We start from the raw sequence: 19,456 nt of genomic DNA on the forward strand, positions 1-19,456 counted from the left end.
TTTCATTGTCCAACCCCTGTATATCCTATGCATTACATTATAATGCTATGAAGAGTGAATCATATATTTGTATTTTTTTCAGGTAACACCGATTGCTCCGAGTTTTACAGAATGGGAGTAGCAGAGAAGGGCTTCATCAGTTGCAACTCCACGGCGCTGTGCGTTCATCCGTCCTGGGTCTGCGATGGAGCCAATGACTGCGGGGATTATGCGGATGAGATGAACTGTCAGGGTAATTCTCTCCCCTCTGCGTTGTGCAGCTTGAGGAAGTCAAGTTCTATTAAAGCCAAATTAATTTTGTCAAAACACTGTTTATGAAGAGTGTAATGAAGCAAAGACAAGCCCCTGTCTTTCTCTCCATGCCTCAGCAGTCACCAAAGGTGCTTATAGGGGTGAACACTGCCTGGTAATTGTCGGCGCTCACCAAAGGCAGGAAAATTGGAAGCTTTCTGACAGTCGAGGCTTTCTTCAAGAACGGCTCAGACACACGTGGCTCTGCAACGAGTTCAGCCAAGTTCAGTGTTGTGTGCCAGCGAGTCTGTGAGGAACAGAAAAGCTACCAGTTTCTGTAGAGATACACACTCTTAAAAATAAAGGAGCCAAAAAAGCTCCCTCGGAGCGATGCAGCAGAAGAACAGCTTTCGGTTCCCTAAAGCTGGGATCAAATTACGCCGTTTTTACCCCGATTTCAGCTTTAATTCGTGGTCTGGCTGAGTCTGTACTGCCTCTGGTTTTGTGGACTTTGGAGCAGTCGGAGGCTTTAGCTGAGAGAAAAAAATTATCGAGCAGTGTGCATATGAAGCAGGCTCACAATCGTATTTCAGACAAGACTGGACAAGATATGTATAAAAGTTTGTATTATTGAACAAATCAATCTGAATTAATCCTACCAATAGCCAATGAAAACGGAAGGAATTAGGAGTAACAAATAGAGTGGAAACATATAAAAGTAAAATACTATTCCTAATCTATTAATTCTACATTTATATCTCATGATTCTCCCTAACTGAAACATGCTTCAAAAGTTATATTATGTTTAAACAAAGATTCATTTTTATGCTACAGTGTTTTGGATACATTTGGTCGAGTTTGTTTTTTGCACATTAGTCATCAGTGCCTTTGTGGGCTGCATCTCTTTAAACGTAACACTGATTGGTTGGCTTACTTTTGATAATTGATAAGTTGGCATGCCAGGTGTTATGCCAAAAACTGCCTCCCTGACAGAATCCAACATCGTTCAAGTGCATGTTTATTACACAGCAGTAAGAGAATTAGAAGAGATTACCCTCAGATTCCCTCTATTTCTCGTTATAAATAAGGGATAATCTACAGTTACAGTAGATACAGGAGTCAGTAGTGTACAGTAGACCATCACACATATATTATTGCTGAAAGACGTGCATGCATAAGAGAATAAGGAGTCATGGGAGTCAGTTTTTGGCATAACACTTGGCACAACCATCCTTTTTCTTCTTCTATAGTTTATTGAGTGACAATATCCTCCCTCAATAAATCTGTAATTGGTCCAAAATCAAAAACAATGCAATTATTATTATTATTATTTTTTTTTTTTCAGTTTTCTTACTGAAACAAAAACTGAACTATGGTTGAGTTGATTCAAACCAAGACCACCATTTTTTATCAGAACAACTTTTGCATCTTTGTTCTGGATCATAGTTCTTAGCACCTGTTAGACTAGTTATTTTGCTTTGGACCAAACTGAAAAGTCAACATTTAAAAAAAAAAAGGAAAGTTTAGTCTAGAACAGGGCTTAATCATGATCTCGGAAACCTGCGTTAAACATAATATTGTGTAATCTAAGATTGCAGACTTGTTTAATGCATAGCTCTTTAAAGGGGGTCATTTTGCTATAAAGCATTTATTACTTGCTCATTTAAAAAAAAATGCATTAGATCACTCTGAGTTGTATATGCATGCTGCTGCATGTGAATCTGATCTTTTATCATTTAATTTAGCTAGTAAAAAAAATAGACATAAAAATGAATTAAATAAAAGAATGAATCAGAAAAAGCTCCCCGTTATGACGTCAATCCGTAAATTAGGATTTATAGCCACCCCCCACCTCGGCTCGCGACCCCCTATCACAGAAACACAGAGGGAGCGTTACAATTCTGTTTGCCAATCAGAGGCGATACATTTGCATACCATGAATATTCATGAGTAAGAGCAGAAATCTTGCCGTTGCTCTCTTTCCACTCTTCTCCTCCTTCTAACTAAAATAATATAACTAAAACAGGAGCAGAAAAACATTGATTTATACTACAGATCAACAGAAGATCAATGGAAAAATGGTGAAATAAGATAGATAGATAGATAGATAGATAGATAGATAGATAGATAGATAGATAGATAGATAGATAGATAGATAGATAGATAGATAGATAAGCACAATTGCTTTGAAATTGTCATAGTCTATGTACTCTCTTTCAAAAAACTCCTCTTTAGAAAAAGCCATTTATATATTTGTTGGCTAAAAACTTGAATTTACTTGATTCATATTTAACATGTTTTTTTCAGTAAGATATATTACAGCCTCATTCTAGTTAATATGAGCAATAATTTCTTTGATTTATTATATTTCTTTGTGTGATTCACACAATGATTGCGTTTCAGTTTGCTCGCTTGTGGCATTAATTGTGTGGATGCACAACGTTTGAATCATTTTTAAATGATTCATGCATTTTGATTACCTGCATTTAACTGTTAGCTTAAAACAAAAATTCATGAATGAATGAGCTTTTGAAGTATGAAGTATGAAGTGCCTTGGTAAAAATAAAAAAAAACAGCAGGCATTATTCATGTAAAAGCCTTTATTTTTTTAAGAGAGTGAGAATTATGTCAGAACAGCACAGTAAACAGTTCAGCACTGTAAGTCCACGCTGGATTGTTTTAGTAATACGCCTCCAGTTGGTTTCCATTTATTTGGCTGCAAATGGAAAACAGCTGGTGTATCATTAAGCTCCTGCAATGAGATATCTACCAAGGGAGAGATAATGACCAGAACAACCATTGAACATATCTCCCACATGGAGGAGCGAACTGTTTCACTCTGTGTTTGCCTCCCGACAGCATCCCATGCGCACAGGTGTGAGGAGGGCCACTTTGCCTGCCCCAGTGGGAACTGCATCTCCAGTGTGTGGCTCTGTGATGGGCAGAAGGACTGTGAAGATGGTGCAGATGAGTTCCAGTGTGGTAAGCATGGCTTCTTCAAACCTGCTGCTATTAATCTCCCATCAGTTTCTCCATTCATTTTCATTTCTCATGTGGAGAAGCGGAGATCTGAGGCCAACTGTTGGCAGCAGCTGTTGATTCCATAATCCAGGTACTAATGCTAAGGGTCAAGCGTATAGTAATTAGATGAGTATCTACAGGTTAATTTGCATGTGTTGCGTATTACGTAATCATTGATTGGTCACATGATTCACTGATCTGAAATTGATTATGTTTTAGCATGTTGTTCAGTTACATAATCGTTCGCCTTAATGTTGGGAAATGCTAGCTTTAATGAAGTGCGGCTCATGTGGACATCTGTATTAATACTTAGCCTTCTCCTCCAAACATGTTGAGATATCACAGTAGCATTTAATGAAAATATAAATAATAAATAAATCAACTTTTATATATACAGCTGTGAAAAAAAAAATAGAGACCACTTAAAAAAAGATGAGTTTCTGTTATTTTACCAAAATAAAAGCCTCTGGAATATAATCAAGATTAAGATGGATGCTCACAAGCCATCAAACCAAGCTGAACTGCTTATATTTTGTGCACCAGGGGTAAAGGCATGAAGTTATTCAAAAGCAGTGTGTAAGACTGGTGGAGGAGAACATGCCATGATGCATGAATATTGTGATTAAGCAACAGGGTTATTCCACCAAATATTGATTTCTGAACTCTTAAAACTTTATGAATATGAATATGAACCACCCCTGTATAGGTTGTAAGGTGTTATCTTGTGACTGAGGTTAAACATTGGCCAGTGTGCTTATAGCAAGGCAACGTAACTTTTATTGGAATTTTATAGTGAGTGGATGGGTTGCCAGATGGATGGAGCATTCCGTTTTAAAAATTGTGTGGACATTTAACATTCCATTAATCATAGTGTCACTATAAGTCATAGGTCATAGGAGGCTTTTATAAACCACAGTTTTTCTTTGTTCCATCTACTGTCAGATTGATGGCAAAACAAAAACTTTGAAAATTTGTATTAAATATTTCTCTTTTTATGCTATATGCTGACAAAGGTGTAACACACAAAACCCTCTATTTTCCTGTAGATGCCATGCTATCACATAAACCTCCTGTTTGCTGGTTATTTATTTATGTCTTGTTTTAATAGTTTTTTCTAGACTTTGGTCTGTACACAAATGGCAAATTAAAACCTTGAACCTTGAACCTTGATATATCCTGCATCATTCTTTTGCCTTCATATTACATGGCAAATATCATGGGACGCAATACTAATCCAATGTCCCATTCCTTACATTTGGCTTCACAGTGTAGAAGCTCTTTAGGAGCTCTTGCTGCACTCGTCAGAGCTACTCTAAAACTAGGTTTTAATGACTTAGATGTCTTGTCTTAAAACTCTTTGAATGTAAAGTATTGGCAGAGACATTAAGTAAGGCAGACTTAAACTTTTAGAGTCTGCTCACTGAATGTTTCCTTTGAACTTGGCCCACTCCACTTTCCAGATAACAGATAAACGAATATTTGCACTCTGGCATTGGTAATCCTGTCATGATCACTCTATTCCTCCTTATGGATCCAGAAGGTGGGTAATACAAGTGTAATGAGGGTAGATGAAGGAATTTAAGATGTGCTGGTCAATACCTCATCCAGGCTGTTTGCCGCTCCTAAGACAATCATCAATGACTGATGGAACGGGGTGCCTGCCCCAATTTGTGGATAGATTTTCTATGGCCTGTGCGCTGGCACCTTTGCACACATCACAGTGACAAAGTAGGCAATTGCTTCAAGGCAGTGTAGCATTGAGGACATAACAGAGCTCTTACATTTCTTGGAAATGTCTTTTTTGTGTGTATGCTTGTGTTGTGTGTGTCCTAAGTCCTTTCTAGACCCTGAAAGAAACATAGAAAGAGATTACTGTCTTAATCAGGGTGAGCCATGGTGCAGAACCCATGGTTAAGTGCTTCACTCGAGGGCAAAAAACGGTGGCAGGCTGAATTAGAATTTTGACACCAGTAATCCTCTGATTGCCCACTCACACCAACCTCTCTCGAGTGCTGGAGCGCCGACGCGCAGCCTTCCGGTTACACGGCCGCATTCCTGACCGTGAAGTTAACACCACTTCAACACTTTCGCGGTCAAGGCCGGCAGGTTAATATTTTATCCTTCCTGACACTGTATTCCCGAGATCATGTGACCTTAGGTCATTTATTTATTTATTTATTTATTTATTTATTTCACAATGGAGCTCTTTGCAGCACAAAAATAGTCTGATGCAAACAATCATCCCACACACACACAGAGAACGGTGTGAAGCTCTTAGGGAAAATAGGGAGTGAGAGCCTGGTACTTCAGGCTTTGCTCTATTTGTGCACCTGCAGAACATCATCATGTGACAGATCGTTCAGATCCAGATCAAGCAAACATAAAAAAAAAATACTGTATGCTATTGTTAGATTCTTGGTGCATGGTTTAGGGATGCACCAATCCAACGTTTTCATTTCCTGTATCTACACCGATACATAAACTTTGCAAGATATTGATTAATATCCAGATCAGCTTGATGTGATACCATTGTGGGAGTTTTAGTCTTGACTGAAATTGGTCTTGACTCTATGAAAACCAAAGTGTAGCAAGGAACCACTCTCTACTCAGTCTCTTTTTCAATGCGTTTTCTTTATTTTCATGACTATTTACATTGTAGATTCTCACTGAAGGCATCAAAACTATGAATGAACACATGTGGAGTTTTATGTACTTAACAAAAACATGTTTTATATTCTAGTTTCTTCAAAATAGCCACCCTTTGCTCTGATTACTGCTTTGCACACTCTTGGTATCATTCTCTCAATGAGCTTCAAGAGGTGGTCACCTGAAATGAAACATTTTCCAACAGTCTTGAAGGAAGGAATTCCCAGAGGTGTTTAGCATGTTTGGCCCCTTTACCTTCACTCTTTGGTCCAGCTCACCCCAAACCATCTGGTTTTGGGTCAGGTCCGGTGGCTGTGGAGGACAGGAGTAGATAAAACTCCACATGTGTTCATTCATAGTTTTGATGCCTTCAGTGAGAATCTACAATGTAAATAGTCATGAAAATAAAGAAAACGCATTAAAAAAGAGAAGGTTTGTCCAAACTTTTGGCCTGTACTGTACATGAAAAAATGTGACCCTCACTATAGCTCTCAACTGTGAAGAATATAATTCTTTAATTCAAATACATTGTTAGATATTCTGTAGTCTTCTATCTCTACTGCGAATGCTGTGTTTAGACATAGTGGAATCCGGTGGTTAAAGGCTTTGAAAAGTATAGACAGGATAATGTATAATATAATATAGATATATAATAATCTATATTAGAAATAAAATAATATTTAAAAAATAATATAGAAAGTCAGTTACTTCAAGTTCCAAGTTTAATATTTTAGTATATACCACATTAACGATTAATCTGGATAGTTATAGAATAAGTTAATTACATATTTCTTAATGCTGACAGATGGAAAAGACAAAGAAAAGTAAGCATTCAAAAAGGTCTGAGGTTTGACAGTATAAATAAATAAAGGGTCGCTATTTTAAAGTATTAACAACCTAATTAATACCATGAATAAACTCCTTTATAACCCCTTTATAATGGAGCCTTATTTTAAAGTGCTGCCTGAACATCTGAAGACCCCAGGCCTTGCAGCAAAAGGTGACGCAAAAGTGGAGCAAGTCAGCAGATCTCTATAAAATCTTTATAACATCTCTCTAACAGCCTTCCCACTGCATGGCTCTGTGGCCCCATGTACGGGTTGCTAACTGTGCTGAGAAAAATAGGCCCAGTCCAGTTTGTAAACTTTTCTTTCCAAGCCAAACAACTGGAAAGGTTAAGCTCAATGCTCTGAACGGTTTGGCCCTGCAGTGGAAACAAGGCTAAAGAGAGATCCAGGAAGAGGTAGTTGGCTTTTACAACTATCCAGAGAGGCACTGTGAACCACAACTGAATGAACATCTCCTGTTGTACATGAGAAAATCGAGAAAATCTTTCTCAATTAGATGCACAATGGTGTGCTGCACATTGGCCAATTTTGGTCAAAATAGCAGTTACTCTTAATATGATCCTAAACATCTCAAAATTCCCAATAGTACATCTCAATAGGTGGAAACTGACACAATGGCTATGGTTCTCACAGTCCCCAGACTGTAGCTAAGTTCCTCATAGTCCCCTCAGACTGAAACTATGGTCCTGACAGTCCACAGACTGAAGCTATGGTTCTCACAGTCCCCAGATTGAAGCTATGACCTTCACAGTCCCCAGATTGAAGCTATGACCTTCACAGTCCCCAGAGTGAAGCTATGTTCCTCACAGTCCCCAGACTGAAGCTATGACCATCACAGTCTCTAGATTGAAGCTGTGGTCCTGACAGTCCTCATTCTGAAGCTATGGTCCTCAGTCCCCAGACTGAAGCTATGGCCATCACAGTCCCCAGACTGAAGCTATGGTCCTTACAGACCCCAGATTGAAGATACAGTCCTCACAGTCCCCAGACTGAAGCTACAGTTCTCACAGTCCCCAGACTGAAGCTATGGTTGTCATCGTTCCCAAACTGAAGCTATGACCCTCAAAGTCCCCAGACTGAAGCTATAGTCCTCACAGACCCCAGACTGAAGCTACAGTTCTCACAGACCCCAGACTGAAGCTACAGTTCTCACACTCCCCAGACTGAAGCTATGGCCCTCACAGTCCTCATACCAAAGCTACACTGAACTGCACTGAAACACTCATATCTGGCAACAAAATTAGCTAGGATGCAAAAGAAAGGAGGTACCGCTGACCAGGCATGGTGCCCAAACCTTTGTTAGTCAAAGTGACAGTGGGGTTCTTTGGAGCAAATCCAAAGAGAAAGGACTTTTGATTTTATTTCAATCAATGGTTCTTTGTAAAACTCTGAGCTGAAACTGCTCACACTCCCATTTTAAAAGTGCAGGGTGACATTGATTCGCTTCTTCTGACATTCATTTTGAAGTACAAGCCACAAAGACATGCCAAACACCTTCACTTCTTCGGAGGAGAACCCTCAGTGATGGCCCCCTCCATAGGACCATGCAGATATTGGCTTGACTGTTGATATTACACATGAAGAGAGAAGAAAGAACCTTCTCAGAGGTGCCAACTTATAAATGATGCATGCAAAATCTCGGTTTTAAACCTCAAGTCCTTTTTCTTTCAGTCTTGGCATGTCAGATGTACAGTGAGAATAGTCTGAACTGCTTTGACCAGCAAGAAATACAGTCAATTTTGGCAGAATGTTAAAGAAGTTTTATCCAACAGACTTATGCACAGTCCAGTCAGAATATTGTGAACACATCAATGATTTTATTTATCACAAAGATGTACTTTGTAGTTCTATAATAACAGACTGAAGTCTTTCTGTTTCTCCCATCTTAGCAGTTTAAATATTCTTACCACTCATCAGTATCTCATTTAAAGCTTACAAAAACTCCAATCTTACATTCTGACCCAAATATCCTGATAGACAAAATCCTTGTATTTTTTCAAGACAAGTAAAATTGCATTTGTCAATTTTCCCCAGAAAGCTAAAGATTAAACACTGTATGGCAGAATATCTGGCAGTATGAATCTTTAATACAAGGCGAAGTGTAAAATGCTTTTAAATTGGATTCTGGTGCATTTCCTTACTCTATGCTTTTGTCATGAGGGAAAAAGAGATGCAATGTTAAACAATTGTTTCCATTTGGCGAAATGATGGTGAAAAATCTTGTTGATCAATGTTCATTACATTGTAGCACATTTTTACTATTGTTTTATATTTCATTGTGGCATAGAAGTATCCCTATGAACCAACATAGAAATTCTAACTTATCAGAGAATACACACTTTTGTCAGTATATGTTTTTTTTTTTTGTAATTATTTTTTGTAAAATGTAATTATTAGTAGTAATAAAATGTGTCATTATTTTGCATAAAACGTTAAGGATGCAGCATAGTTTGAATTATGGATCAGATCTGTATGGATCAGATGTGACGATATTAAGCAAATTCTACATTCAGATTTTAGTAAATTAAAAAATGAGAAGGTGTTGAAAATGCATAAAACGCTTTTCATTTGTTTATTGTTTCAGATAGTTTAATGATAACGGATGATATGGCACATATTTCCATACTTAAAATATACCTACAGTTTTTGAATGGTACATATGCACTATATCCCAGATATAAGAACCAATGGAGACGTATGTGTCAAAGACCCTTTAAAGGGCGCCGAGTGGTCCAGCGGTATAAAGTGCTGCCACTATGAGCAGGATTATGAGGCAGGACTATGCCATTACGATCAAAAGGAATTACACTTAGATCAACAGAACTCAGAGTTTAAGAGTTTTTTAAGCCACATTATAATGTTGAGAATTGATATTCTCCTGGCCCGTGTTCTGCAGAACAGCTACCTGCAGCCTCACACTGGTGCAGTTGTAGAAATTGGATAAGTTTAGGGAGGAAAAAGAGCTGATCTCTGCTCGCTATCAGCACTTCAAAGGAAGATAGGAAGTCTGAAGATTTGGTGAGAGTGCATCAGCCAGTCAGAGTGGAAGATGGGAATTTGAGACCAATCTCTCCTGCTGTGACCCATAATTCCATTCTCATGCTGTGACCCCAGGAGGGAATCTTTCTTGCCTCTATTGGCATATTTCTGAAGCTCAGGCAGGACTTGTTCGTGATGGAATCTGCTGTAAAACGGCGGAGCGGTGAAGGTTGTGTGACTGAACTTAATACCAGAGCAAATCTATATTCATCAGGTCTTTGAGACTTTAATTCTTTACTGCATTGTCTGCAGCGCTGTTACAAAATGATCAGATTAACTTCCGCTGAGGATTACGTTCAGGCAGGTCTTTTAATCAGGCCACACAAACATTTCATTTCTCTGAGTCCATTTAAAAATGTATTTAATATTCTAATTCAGTATTCATGTTTATTTTGCTTAGTTTTTTTTTTTTTTTACCAGCACAACTGTTGTCGTTCTTTCAGTTTTCAAGGAGACTGCAGTGCTCTCACCTTGATATTTTTTTTTTAACTTCAGTGGTGTGAAAAGTGTTTTTTTTTTTTTTTCGCTTCTTTGTTGCTCTTAAATGTTTCAGATTATTAAACAAATTTGAGTAGGAAAACAGCCTCAGACCATCAGACTATCAACACAATACAATATTTTACCTCTAATGGGACACACACCTTTCAAAAAGCTTTAACTTATGTCTCGTCAATCCTCATCAGAGTATTTTCCTAAAATCTCCTGGATCATTAAGAGGTTTTCTGGCAAAATTAAGACAAAATTGAGCCTTAAAGTTCTTTTTGCTCAGCCATGCAGCCAGTCTTTTTACTATGGAGTTAAAAAGACTGCCAGTCTTAACTGAGGCAGTTGAGGCCTGCAGTTCTTCGGATGTTGTTATGGGTTCTTTTGTGACCTCTTGGATGAGTTGTCGCTGCGCTCTTAAGGTAATGTTGTTCTGTTGTCCACTTCTAGGAAGGTTCACCACTGTTCTATGTTTATGCCATTTGTGAATGATGGCTCTCACTGTGGTTTGCTAGAGTTCGGAAACTTTAGAAATCGCTTTATAACCTTTTTCAGACTGATAGATCTCGATTACTTTCTTTCTCATTTATTCCTGATTTTTTTATTTGCATATTGGCATGATGTCTTGCTTTTGAGGACCTCCTGGTCTACTTCACTTTGTCAGGCAGGTCCCATTAAATGATTTATTGATTGAGAACAGTTGTGGCTGCAAGTAATCAGGTCTGGGTGTGGCTAGAGAAATTAAATTCAGGTGTAATAAACCAGAGTTTAGTTATGTTTTATCTAAGGGGGCAAACACTTTTGCATACAGGACCATGTAGGTTTGGATATTTGTTCTCCATAATAATGAAAACCTTTATTTGAAAACTGCATTGTGGGTATACTTGTGTCTGTCTTTGACTAATATTACTTTTTTTTTCATTTTTTCTATCTATCTATCTACCTATCTATCTATCTATCTATCTGTCTGTCTGTCTGTCTGTCTGTCTGTCTGTCTGTCTGTCTGTCTGTCTGTCTGTCTGTCTGTCTGTCTGTCTGTCTGTCTGTCTGTCTGTCTGTCCATATATCTACAGTATCTGTCTTAGTACCTATCTATTTCTTTTCTTTATAATGCTGTTATGGATTGTGAATAGAATAGACCACAAAAAGCTAAAGCAAACTAAATTATCATCATAAAAACAATAAAACTATAAAAATGAGCACTAGGAAAGATCTGTATCTCTCACTTGTAAACTTTTGTCCTTTATAGATTCCTCCTGTTTGTGGAACCAGTTCGCCTGCTCCAAGAATAAGTGTATAGCCAAGCAGTGGCTGTGCGACGGCGAGGACGACTGCGGGGACGGCGTGGACGAGGGCGAGGATCTTTGTGGTGTGTATTGTGAGGCGTCTGCACAGTACAAAATTAATATGTATTTTTTTTAAGAGTTTCAGCCACTGGAGAAATTCAAATTCCATTAAAATGAAATGAGCACATGGTCCATTTGAAATATCCGGATAATACAAATTCAGAGATGTGGAACAGATTAATAGATGTTATTGGTTATCCTTTTCTTAATTGGATTGTAATGAAATATCATACAGATGCCCCAACGGAAGACTGTGGGAAGATAACTTGCTTCAAATGCCTGTTTTTCACAGATACAATCTCAAATAACTGGAAGCAATGCTGGACTGTTCATTTATAAATGCAGCATGCATAGAACGGGCAAATGCAAGTTTTCAGCTTCTTAAAAAACAAAGCTTGCATTTAATTGAATTAAAAATAAAAGCATGTTATAGTTTTTTTTTCCTAATAACTGTGTTATTATTTATTAATAATCAATAATATAACAGTGTAACAACTGGTAATTTGTTTGCTATTATAAACACAGTTTATCAACTTAAAACATTCATTACTAAGCCTGCTTAAAACAAAGGAAAAAGATCACAGGTCTGTTTTACTTTTTTACTTTTTTAGGTCGTTTAGGTTGTTACACTAAATTTTTTATATTAAAGTGTATTAAAAAATATAAGAAAAATATTTTAAAAATAATATAAAAAACTTTTTTTATGAAATTCAGATTTTCTGAGGCTGTGGTTTAAATCAGTTTAGATCTGTTTAGATCAGGGTTTTCATACCTTCATACCTTCCCATAACGTTTTATGCTTTTTTTTTCTGCCTATATTATATAACTACTTTTAATTACAATCTTCAGAAGTCCTTGTTTGGATGATGCTTCTCAAATCAGATCTTTATTTTCACATTATTTTCAGAAAAAAAAAAAAACTTTTACATTTTTAGATTCTATTGAACGTCAGGGAGGTTTTATTTATTTCTTTTATATATATATATATATAATTTATTTAGCACTTTAAGTGGTTGGAAGTTGTTGCACATGTTAAACCTGTTAAAACCTAAATCACATTTTTATTCTTTATATATTACTAGAACATGTTGTGCGTGTTTCTTTTTCCGAGTGGTTTCATACACTAAAAAAAGGAATGTTGTTTTTTAACATTAACATTCCTTTGTGCATTTATTCTATTTTATTTTGCCTCTCCCTTTATTACTGTCTCTAAGTGTATTGCGGAAAATCCCGTATCTACAGTATATGTATCTGTTTTGTGTTATTTTGATAAAAAAAAACAATAAAGCATCGCTAAAAATAATTATAATTATAATTCAATTGGAAAAACAATTCTGTCTGCAGTTAAACCTGTAAAGTTTATTTTTTTAATTCATTTTTAAAATCACTTCAGACTTTAATGTGCAAAATCCAATCAATACTCATGTACGATTTCAAGGATTCAAGGAGATTTTATTGTCATTCGCATCACATGTGGTACATGAGGTGGAACGAAATTGTGATCTCACGATCCAGTTTTACACCCAAAGAGCTGTTATTAATAGATATATAGATAAAAAAAAGAATACAATAAAAGAAATAGAATATACAAAATAGATAGATAAATATCCCAAGAATAAAAAAAATAAATAGAGAGTAGAAGGTTCAGCAACATGAAGTCCAGAGCGCAAGTGTGCTATAGCAGCATGATAATGTGAATTAGAGCAGTGGAGATAAAGTGTCTCAGTGCAAGTAAAGTGACCATGTTGGTAAACAGTAAACAGTAATTTGTCCTTGGTGTCAGTGCAGTGTGTTGCACTGACACCATTCATAATGCATTAAAGTCAAATAAACTAATAGGAACAGTCTGGCTGGTGCTTCATTACTAACGCTCTTTTTTCCTGCTCAGGCTCTGTGACCTGTGGCCCGGGGTTGTTCAGTTGTCCGGGGTCGTACGCCTGTGTGCCCAAGCGCTGGCTGTGTGACGGGGAAAGAGACTGCCCGGATGGCAGCGATGAACTGGCAGCGGCTGGTTGTGGTAAAGACTTTCCCTCATTGATTGTTAGTGAGACGTTACAGGAACTATATAGATATAACGCTGAGGTTCGATCAGCGGTTTTCCCTTTTTGATGTTTTCTGTAAATGTGTTAAATATAAGCACTATTTTTAGGTAATTAAATTGCTAAGAAGTAGAAAAAAGTCAATCAGAGCGGTTTCGTGTGATATGATCTGTTCTCCAGAGTCGGAATCGTTCACGGTTGATGGTAAGACTAAACCAAACGTCTGGTGTTTATTGCCTCCAAAAACGGCATCACTGCAGGGTTTTAATACAAAATCATCACATTGTCTGATGCCTGATTGATTTTTGAAGGCCACCCAAGGTGGAGAGATACAAGCAAGGGCAAACTAACACAGAAAAACTAACAAGAAAAAAACATATGCATTGATTACCAATAAAAGATGATCTAATCTAAATATATATCATAATTATACACAGATAAAACACTATCTAACTAAACTAATTAAGATAATTACACACAAACATTTGTTATACAGTTGCATGCAGTTTAATTTGAGTACATTAAGTCAATATCCACAGTGCAGGCTATCAAAATACATTAATTGGAATTGGAAGCTTGGGTTTGCCCATTAAATAAAGGCACACAAAAAGCCTGGTTACGGACAAATCTGTTCTTTTTGAGAAAGTTTAGTTTAAAATAATCCATTACTCGATGCTGCAACTCTCAGCTAACCTCATGTTGTAGAGGATGTTGTAGAGATGTTGCATGAATCAGGAAAATGCTGTCTACAATTCTATTAATTCTCTCTCTATTACACTCACTATCAGACCATCTAAACGTTCTCCAGTCGTGTTTTAATGTTCATATTGCTGCATTTGGAGGAAAAGCTGTTAATGTTCAAATATTATGTAGTAATTTACTTAAATAGATTTTTTTGTATATCTTTACTGAAGTATTTCCATTTTTGGAGACTTAGACTTACTTGAATTAATCTGCATTTCAAATTAAATATTGTATTAAATATCCGCTACACTACATTATCCAAAAATCCTTTGCTCCTTTTAGATGGTGAAGATTAAGGGCTCCTCCGAGCTAAGAGAAATAATGAAAAAAAAAAAAAAAAAGATCCATAACAAAAGCTTTTAGGAGGCTGCAACTAAAATATGGACAGCAAATGGCTTTAAAAAAGGAGTTGATATCAAAAAGTGGTTGTGTGATTGGCTTCAGTCTAAAATGATTGATATCTCCTTTTCCGTTTGCTTACGCCCACTGGCTCTCCGATCTGCACTGGTGAAATTCTGACCTCTGGAGTTCATGTTGGTCACGAGATGCACCTCTTCTTTTTTTTTTTTTATTAATGTATGTAGAAATCCATATTCTTACAAGGGATTAACTTACTTTCTTACACTAAACTGTACTTTTCATTATTAATAATAATAATACAATAAATATAATGGCTACATTTAGCACCACTGTATCAGATTCAGTCAGTTTCATTGCAATAAAACATTTTTAAATCAACTACTCTGAATGACTCAGAGATGCAGAGATATTTCTGTGATAAATCTGTGAATGTAAATCTGAATTCCCCTTCAAATACAACAAATAGCAGCTGATATATCTCTTGATTTCTGCTTGCAGCACCTAATAACACATGTGATGAGAACGCCTTCCGATGCCTGAACAAAGCGTGCATCCCCAATCGCTTCGTGTGTGACCACGACAACGACTGTGGGGATGGATCGGACGAGTCGGTTGAATGTGGTGAGCGTTACGTTTCTCTCTCTCTCTTTCTCTCTCTCTCTCTCTCTCTCTTCAGTACACACTTTGTGTGAACGCCCTTTCATTGCTTTCCGTGGAAGAGGAAATCGAACATCAGATACAAGGTCACGACCGTCTGAGCTTTTCTTTTTTTTTTTCTTTTTTAAATGATGAGCAAATACTACACAAGTTCGGATTTATTTTAACACAGAAGCTTTCACTTGAGAGAAATGTACATATGTAAATCAGCTAATTTAAAACTCAGCCTTCAGATTTCAGCTCTTGTGTGGGATGTGAAATTTGAGTTCTTGGCTGAGGCTACAAAAAAAAAAAAGAAAAACGCTTTAAAGGAAATACTTCAGTGTGGAGCATGAGCGCTGTAATGCATTCCCTCTTAAGTGTTCTGTGTAAGGGTCTTTTGTGGTGAGAAAATCCAGGGTCTGTACTGTGGAATAGAGCACCACTCTGGGGAGAGGCCACGGACATGGCTGTTCCTCAACCGCTGGGAATGGTCATTACTGAAAGCTGAGACACTGCTGGGTAACAATGGTTTTATATAGACTTGCATGATATTTAAAGTTTCAGCCCGCAATTTGCTGCAATATACGGAGCCATTTGGACTGCAACAGCTGAGAAACGAAACAGAGCAAACTAGTAATTTACTCTATATTGGCCCTATTTTAGAGATCTATAGTGCACCGGTCAATTGCACATTGCACAGCTTGATTTAGTGCATGTTGGTGTGTCTTTGGTATAGTGAGGGCGCAAAAAATACGCCTTGAACTAGAATTAGTTCAAGTTCATGCACAAAAAGCATAAAGGCACAAACTAATTCTATTAATTAATCATGGTTGTGTTTTGGGTGTAATGTAAAAAAAACCAAAAAAAAACATCAGTGTACACCCGGAGGCTGATGGCAAGCTACAAGACCGGGATTTAAACACTTGAAACTGGCGAGGTGGGCGTGGTCAGTCTCAGACGAGGGTTCAGGGAACCAGTCTGTCCAAAACCAGGTGACCAATGGAGACCTAGGGGGAACACCTTCTTCTAGGCCCCGCCCACACGTAAAAAAGGATTTAGCAGAAAAATCCAAATAAATCCACAGAAAATTTACAAAAACACAAAAATAAAAGCAAAGACTGTTAATAATAATTTTCAAATAACTGCAAAGGAAGATAAAGTAACCAAGTATATTTCAAAATATATATTTGCTATATTTTTTTTCTCTTTTGAATTTGCAACATACAGTTTTTCCTCTTTGATTCTTAAAAATGTGATTGCGGATTTTATTTTTTTTTGTGTAAAATTTTTTGCACAAAATTCACTCCATAGTCTCGAGCCAAGGTGGGCGAGGCCATGAACTCATGAGTTCACGTAGACATGGTGCTTTTCCTGATCGACTTGTTTTTATGAGTATTTTCTATTAATAGCTACTGCAGACAATGAACCTATAATGCTTTTTTTTTTTTTTTTTGCGTGGGGGGGTTTAAGACATGTCTCCTAAATCTCATAAACTGTATATAATTCATTACACACCTTTCTTTGATTAAATTAAACATACAAACAACCAAGCACTACAGACGACACAGAATACTTTCACTGCTCATCCTCTTCGTTCATGCACTATTTGTAGCTCCAGAAAGATCAGTGTGTAATTGATTTCTTATCAGAAGTGTTCACGCTCTGATGGGAGTCCTCTCTTCTCCGCAGTGTACCGCTCCTGCGGTCCGGACGAGTTCCGATGTGCCGATGGCCGCTGCCTGCTCAGCGCCCAATGGGAGTGTGACGGTTACCCGGACTGCCCCGACCACTCGGACGAGCTCCCTCGAAACCTGAAATGCCTGGCTGCAGGTAAAGGCTTTGCGGCGCGCTGCCTGAAATGTGTTTGACTGATGGACTCAAGGCTTGCAGAAACATCTAAGGGAATACAAATGGCAAAAGGGAACACTGTGCATAAAAGCAAAGGGTCTGAAGTGAATAAGGCTGACCTGAGGGATAGCATGTTTTTGGCTGAGTGCACCCAGCATCTGTAAAAAGCCTTTGAGCCTGCTGGCACTCGTGAAAATGCTTGGAATAACATTTGGTTTCTCGCTGTTCTTTTCTCTTTTTTTTCTCCTTTATGGCAACTGCTGCATCAAAAGAAGTAAATAATATTCAGTAGAATTTGTGTTTTGTCACAAAGCAATTGGTTTTTCATAGAGACCTATTTTTTCTCTCCTTCTTCCAGAGAGCCTGTGCAACGGCTCCTTTTTCATGTGCACCAATGGCCGCTGTATCTCTGAGACAAGCCTCTGTGACCAGAAGGATGATTGTGGGGATCGCTCAGATGAGAAAAACTGCAACGTTAACGAGTGCCTAAATCGCCGTGTCAGTGGCTGTACGCAGGACTGTCAGGACCTGCGGGTGGGATACAAGGTTGGTTGATTTTAATAGAGACCGGTGCATGGTGGCCATGATGTGAATTCTTCATGTGTTAAAGTAGTGGGTTGATTCCAGGACTGCAGAAAACTGATATGCAAAGTTGATGTGCTGATGTGAACCAGTGAATGTAAAAGTTTAGGCACTCCTGCTTTATATAATTAATAAACTTAATAGATAAGTAAGTAGGAGATCTGAATTTATCTCTTATATTGCTTTATTTCTGTGCTGTTCAAATAGATAAGTCATAAAAAAAGGTAAAGGATTTGACCAAGATCCCTTAAAACTAAGGTTTTCATGTTAGAGCTGTGGCTTATTTAAAGCCATTGTTAGGAAAGGGCAGGTGGTTCAAATTAAAAACTTGCTCGCAATCAGCAGCTGCCTTGCACTCTGGGAATTAAAGTAATAGCTGCCTAAAAATAGGAAGAGAAAATTAAAAGACACCAAAGTAAACACTTCCTCAGCTCATAACATAATTAAGAAAAGGCAGTTAACAGTATAGTTGGATAATGGAAGTATATTTAAAGAAAGCTTTTAGAAAGAGCTTTAGAAAGAGAACTGATCTTCACTTTTATACCTTTGGGAAGTAACAGAAATTTTGAAAACTTGAATTTCTTCAAAATTGCTGTACATCACACTTAAAAAAAATGTAGTTTGCACATACATCACAGTAAATACATATGTGATCATTTATATCGTCACTTTTTTTAATGAGAAACTTCACAGGAGTGAGACACAGTAAAACATGTTTTGGAAGTTGATGTAAAAAGTGCTTATTTCAAGTGATTTTGGAGAATTTCTATTGGTCCATTGATCACAAAATTGTGACTCAGTATAAGCCAGTTTGTGTGTTCAAGTTATGTAACAAAAACAATTGACAAAAATAAAGAAACTGTATTTTTTCGCACTATAAAGCATACTTAATATCCTTGAATTTTCCCAAAAAATTATCAGTGCGCCTTATAATCTGGTTCACCTTATATAAGTTATGAATTTTACCAGTCACTTTACCAGGAGAAGTAAAGAGCTATACAGGAGTTTCAGTTTAGTTCCCCAGCGCAGAGACTGGAGAAGTATTAACATTAGCCGCTAACCCTGCTAAGCATTAGCTCTGTTGCTATTCAGTGGTGAGTATTATCGGCCTGTAGTCTGCTGCCAACCCTGGATAGCATTGCTGGAGCAGTATAGTATTTGCATTAGCCGCTAACTGCGCTAAACGCTAGCTCTTTCAGCATTCAGAGGTGAGTTTTATCAGACTGTAGTCTGTGTGTGTTTACTGTGTTTAAACAAGCTACGTGGGATGAACCTCTAGCTAGCATTTTTTTGCTCTTGGGCTCCCCCTACAGTTAAGAGGTGTAATTCACACTTTGAGCCACCCTTAGAGACATGCATTTTTAAATGAGCTTAAAGATACCAAAGATACCAAACCCTTAGGGAAAGGTAAAGAAGCATGTGGACCAATGTGTTATAATAACATTGATGGATTTTTCATAAATGTAACTTGGTTTAACCAGCATTATACAGCCCTTGCAAATGCTGTCCTTCCTTCTGGACCAAAGTTACATAGTGCAGTTAGCGGCATGACAGACCCACATTAGCTACCATGATGTTTCTGTTATTTCTGCATGGTTTTAAAGCTTTTCTTTGATTTCAGAAATTCTAC

At 37.4% G+C, this 19,456-nt stretch overlaps 1 protein-coding gene across 5 annotated transcripts in view; it reads left to right on the plus strand.

Annotated features, from left to right (window-relative positions):
- The window catches only part of lrp1bb (low density lipoprotein receptor-related protein 1Bb), a 503,881-nt gene that overhangs the window by 379,264 nt on the left and 105,161 nt on the right, over positions 1-19,456 (plus strand). For all 5 annotated transcript variants that reach the window (XR_007441266.1, XM_049485229.1, XM_049485230.1 and 2 more), the window contains 7 exons: positions 83-232; positions 3,091-3,213; positions 11,518-11,637; positions 13,503-13,631; positions 15,256-15,378; positions 17,086-17,226; positions 17,603-17,790. Coding sequence is in view for 4 of the 5 variants with exons in the window: in XM_049485229.1 (XP_049341186.1) it covers positions 83-232; positions 3,091-3,213; positions 11,518-11,637; positions 13,503-13,631; positions 15,256-15,378; positions 17,086-17,226; positions 17,603-17,790 (974 nt within the window). In the remaining variant the exon portion in view is untranslated. The remainder of the gene's footprint in view (positions 1-82; positions 233-3,090; positions 3,214-11,517; positions 11,638-13,502; positions 13,632-15,255; positions 15,379-17,085; positions 17,227-17,602; positions 17,791-19,456) is intronic.

Source organism: Astyanax mexicanus, chromosome 11 (genome assembly GCF_023375975.1).
Source record: "Astyanax mexicanus isolate ESR-SI-001 chromosome 11, AstMex3_surface, whole genome shotgun sequence".
In the NCBI taxonomy this organism is placed as follows: domain Eukaryota; kingdom Metazoa; phylum Chordata; class Actinopteri; order Characiformes; family Acestrorhamphidae; genus Astyanax; species Astyanax mexicanus.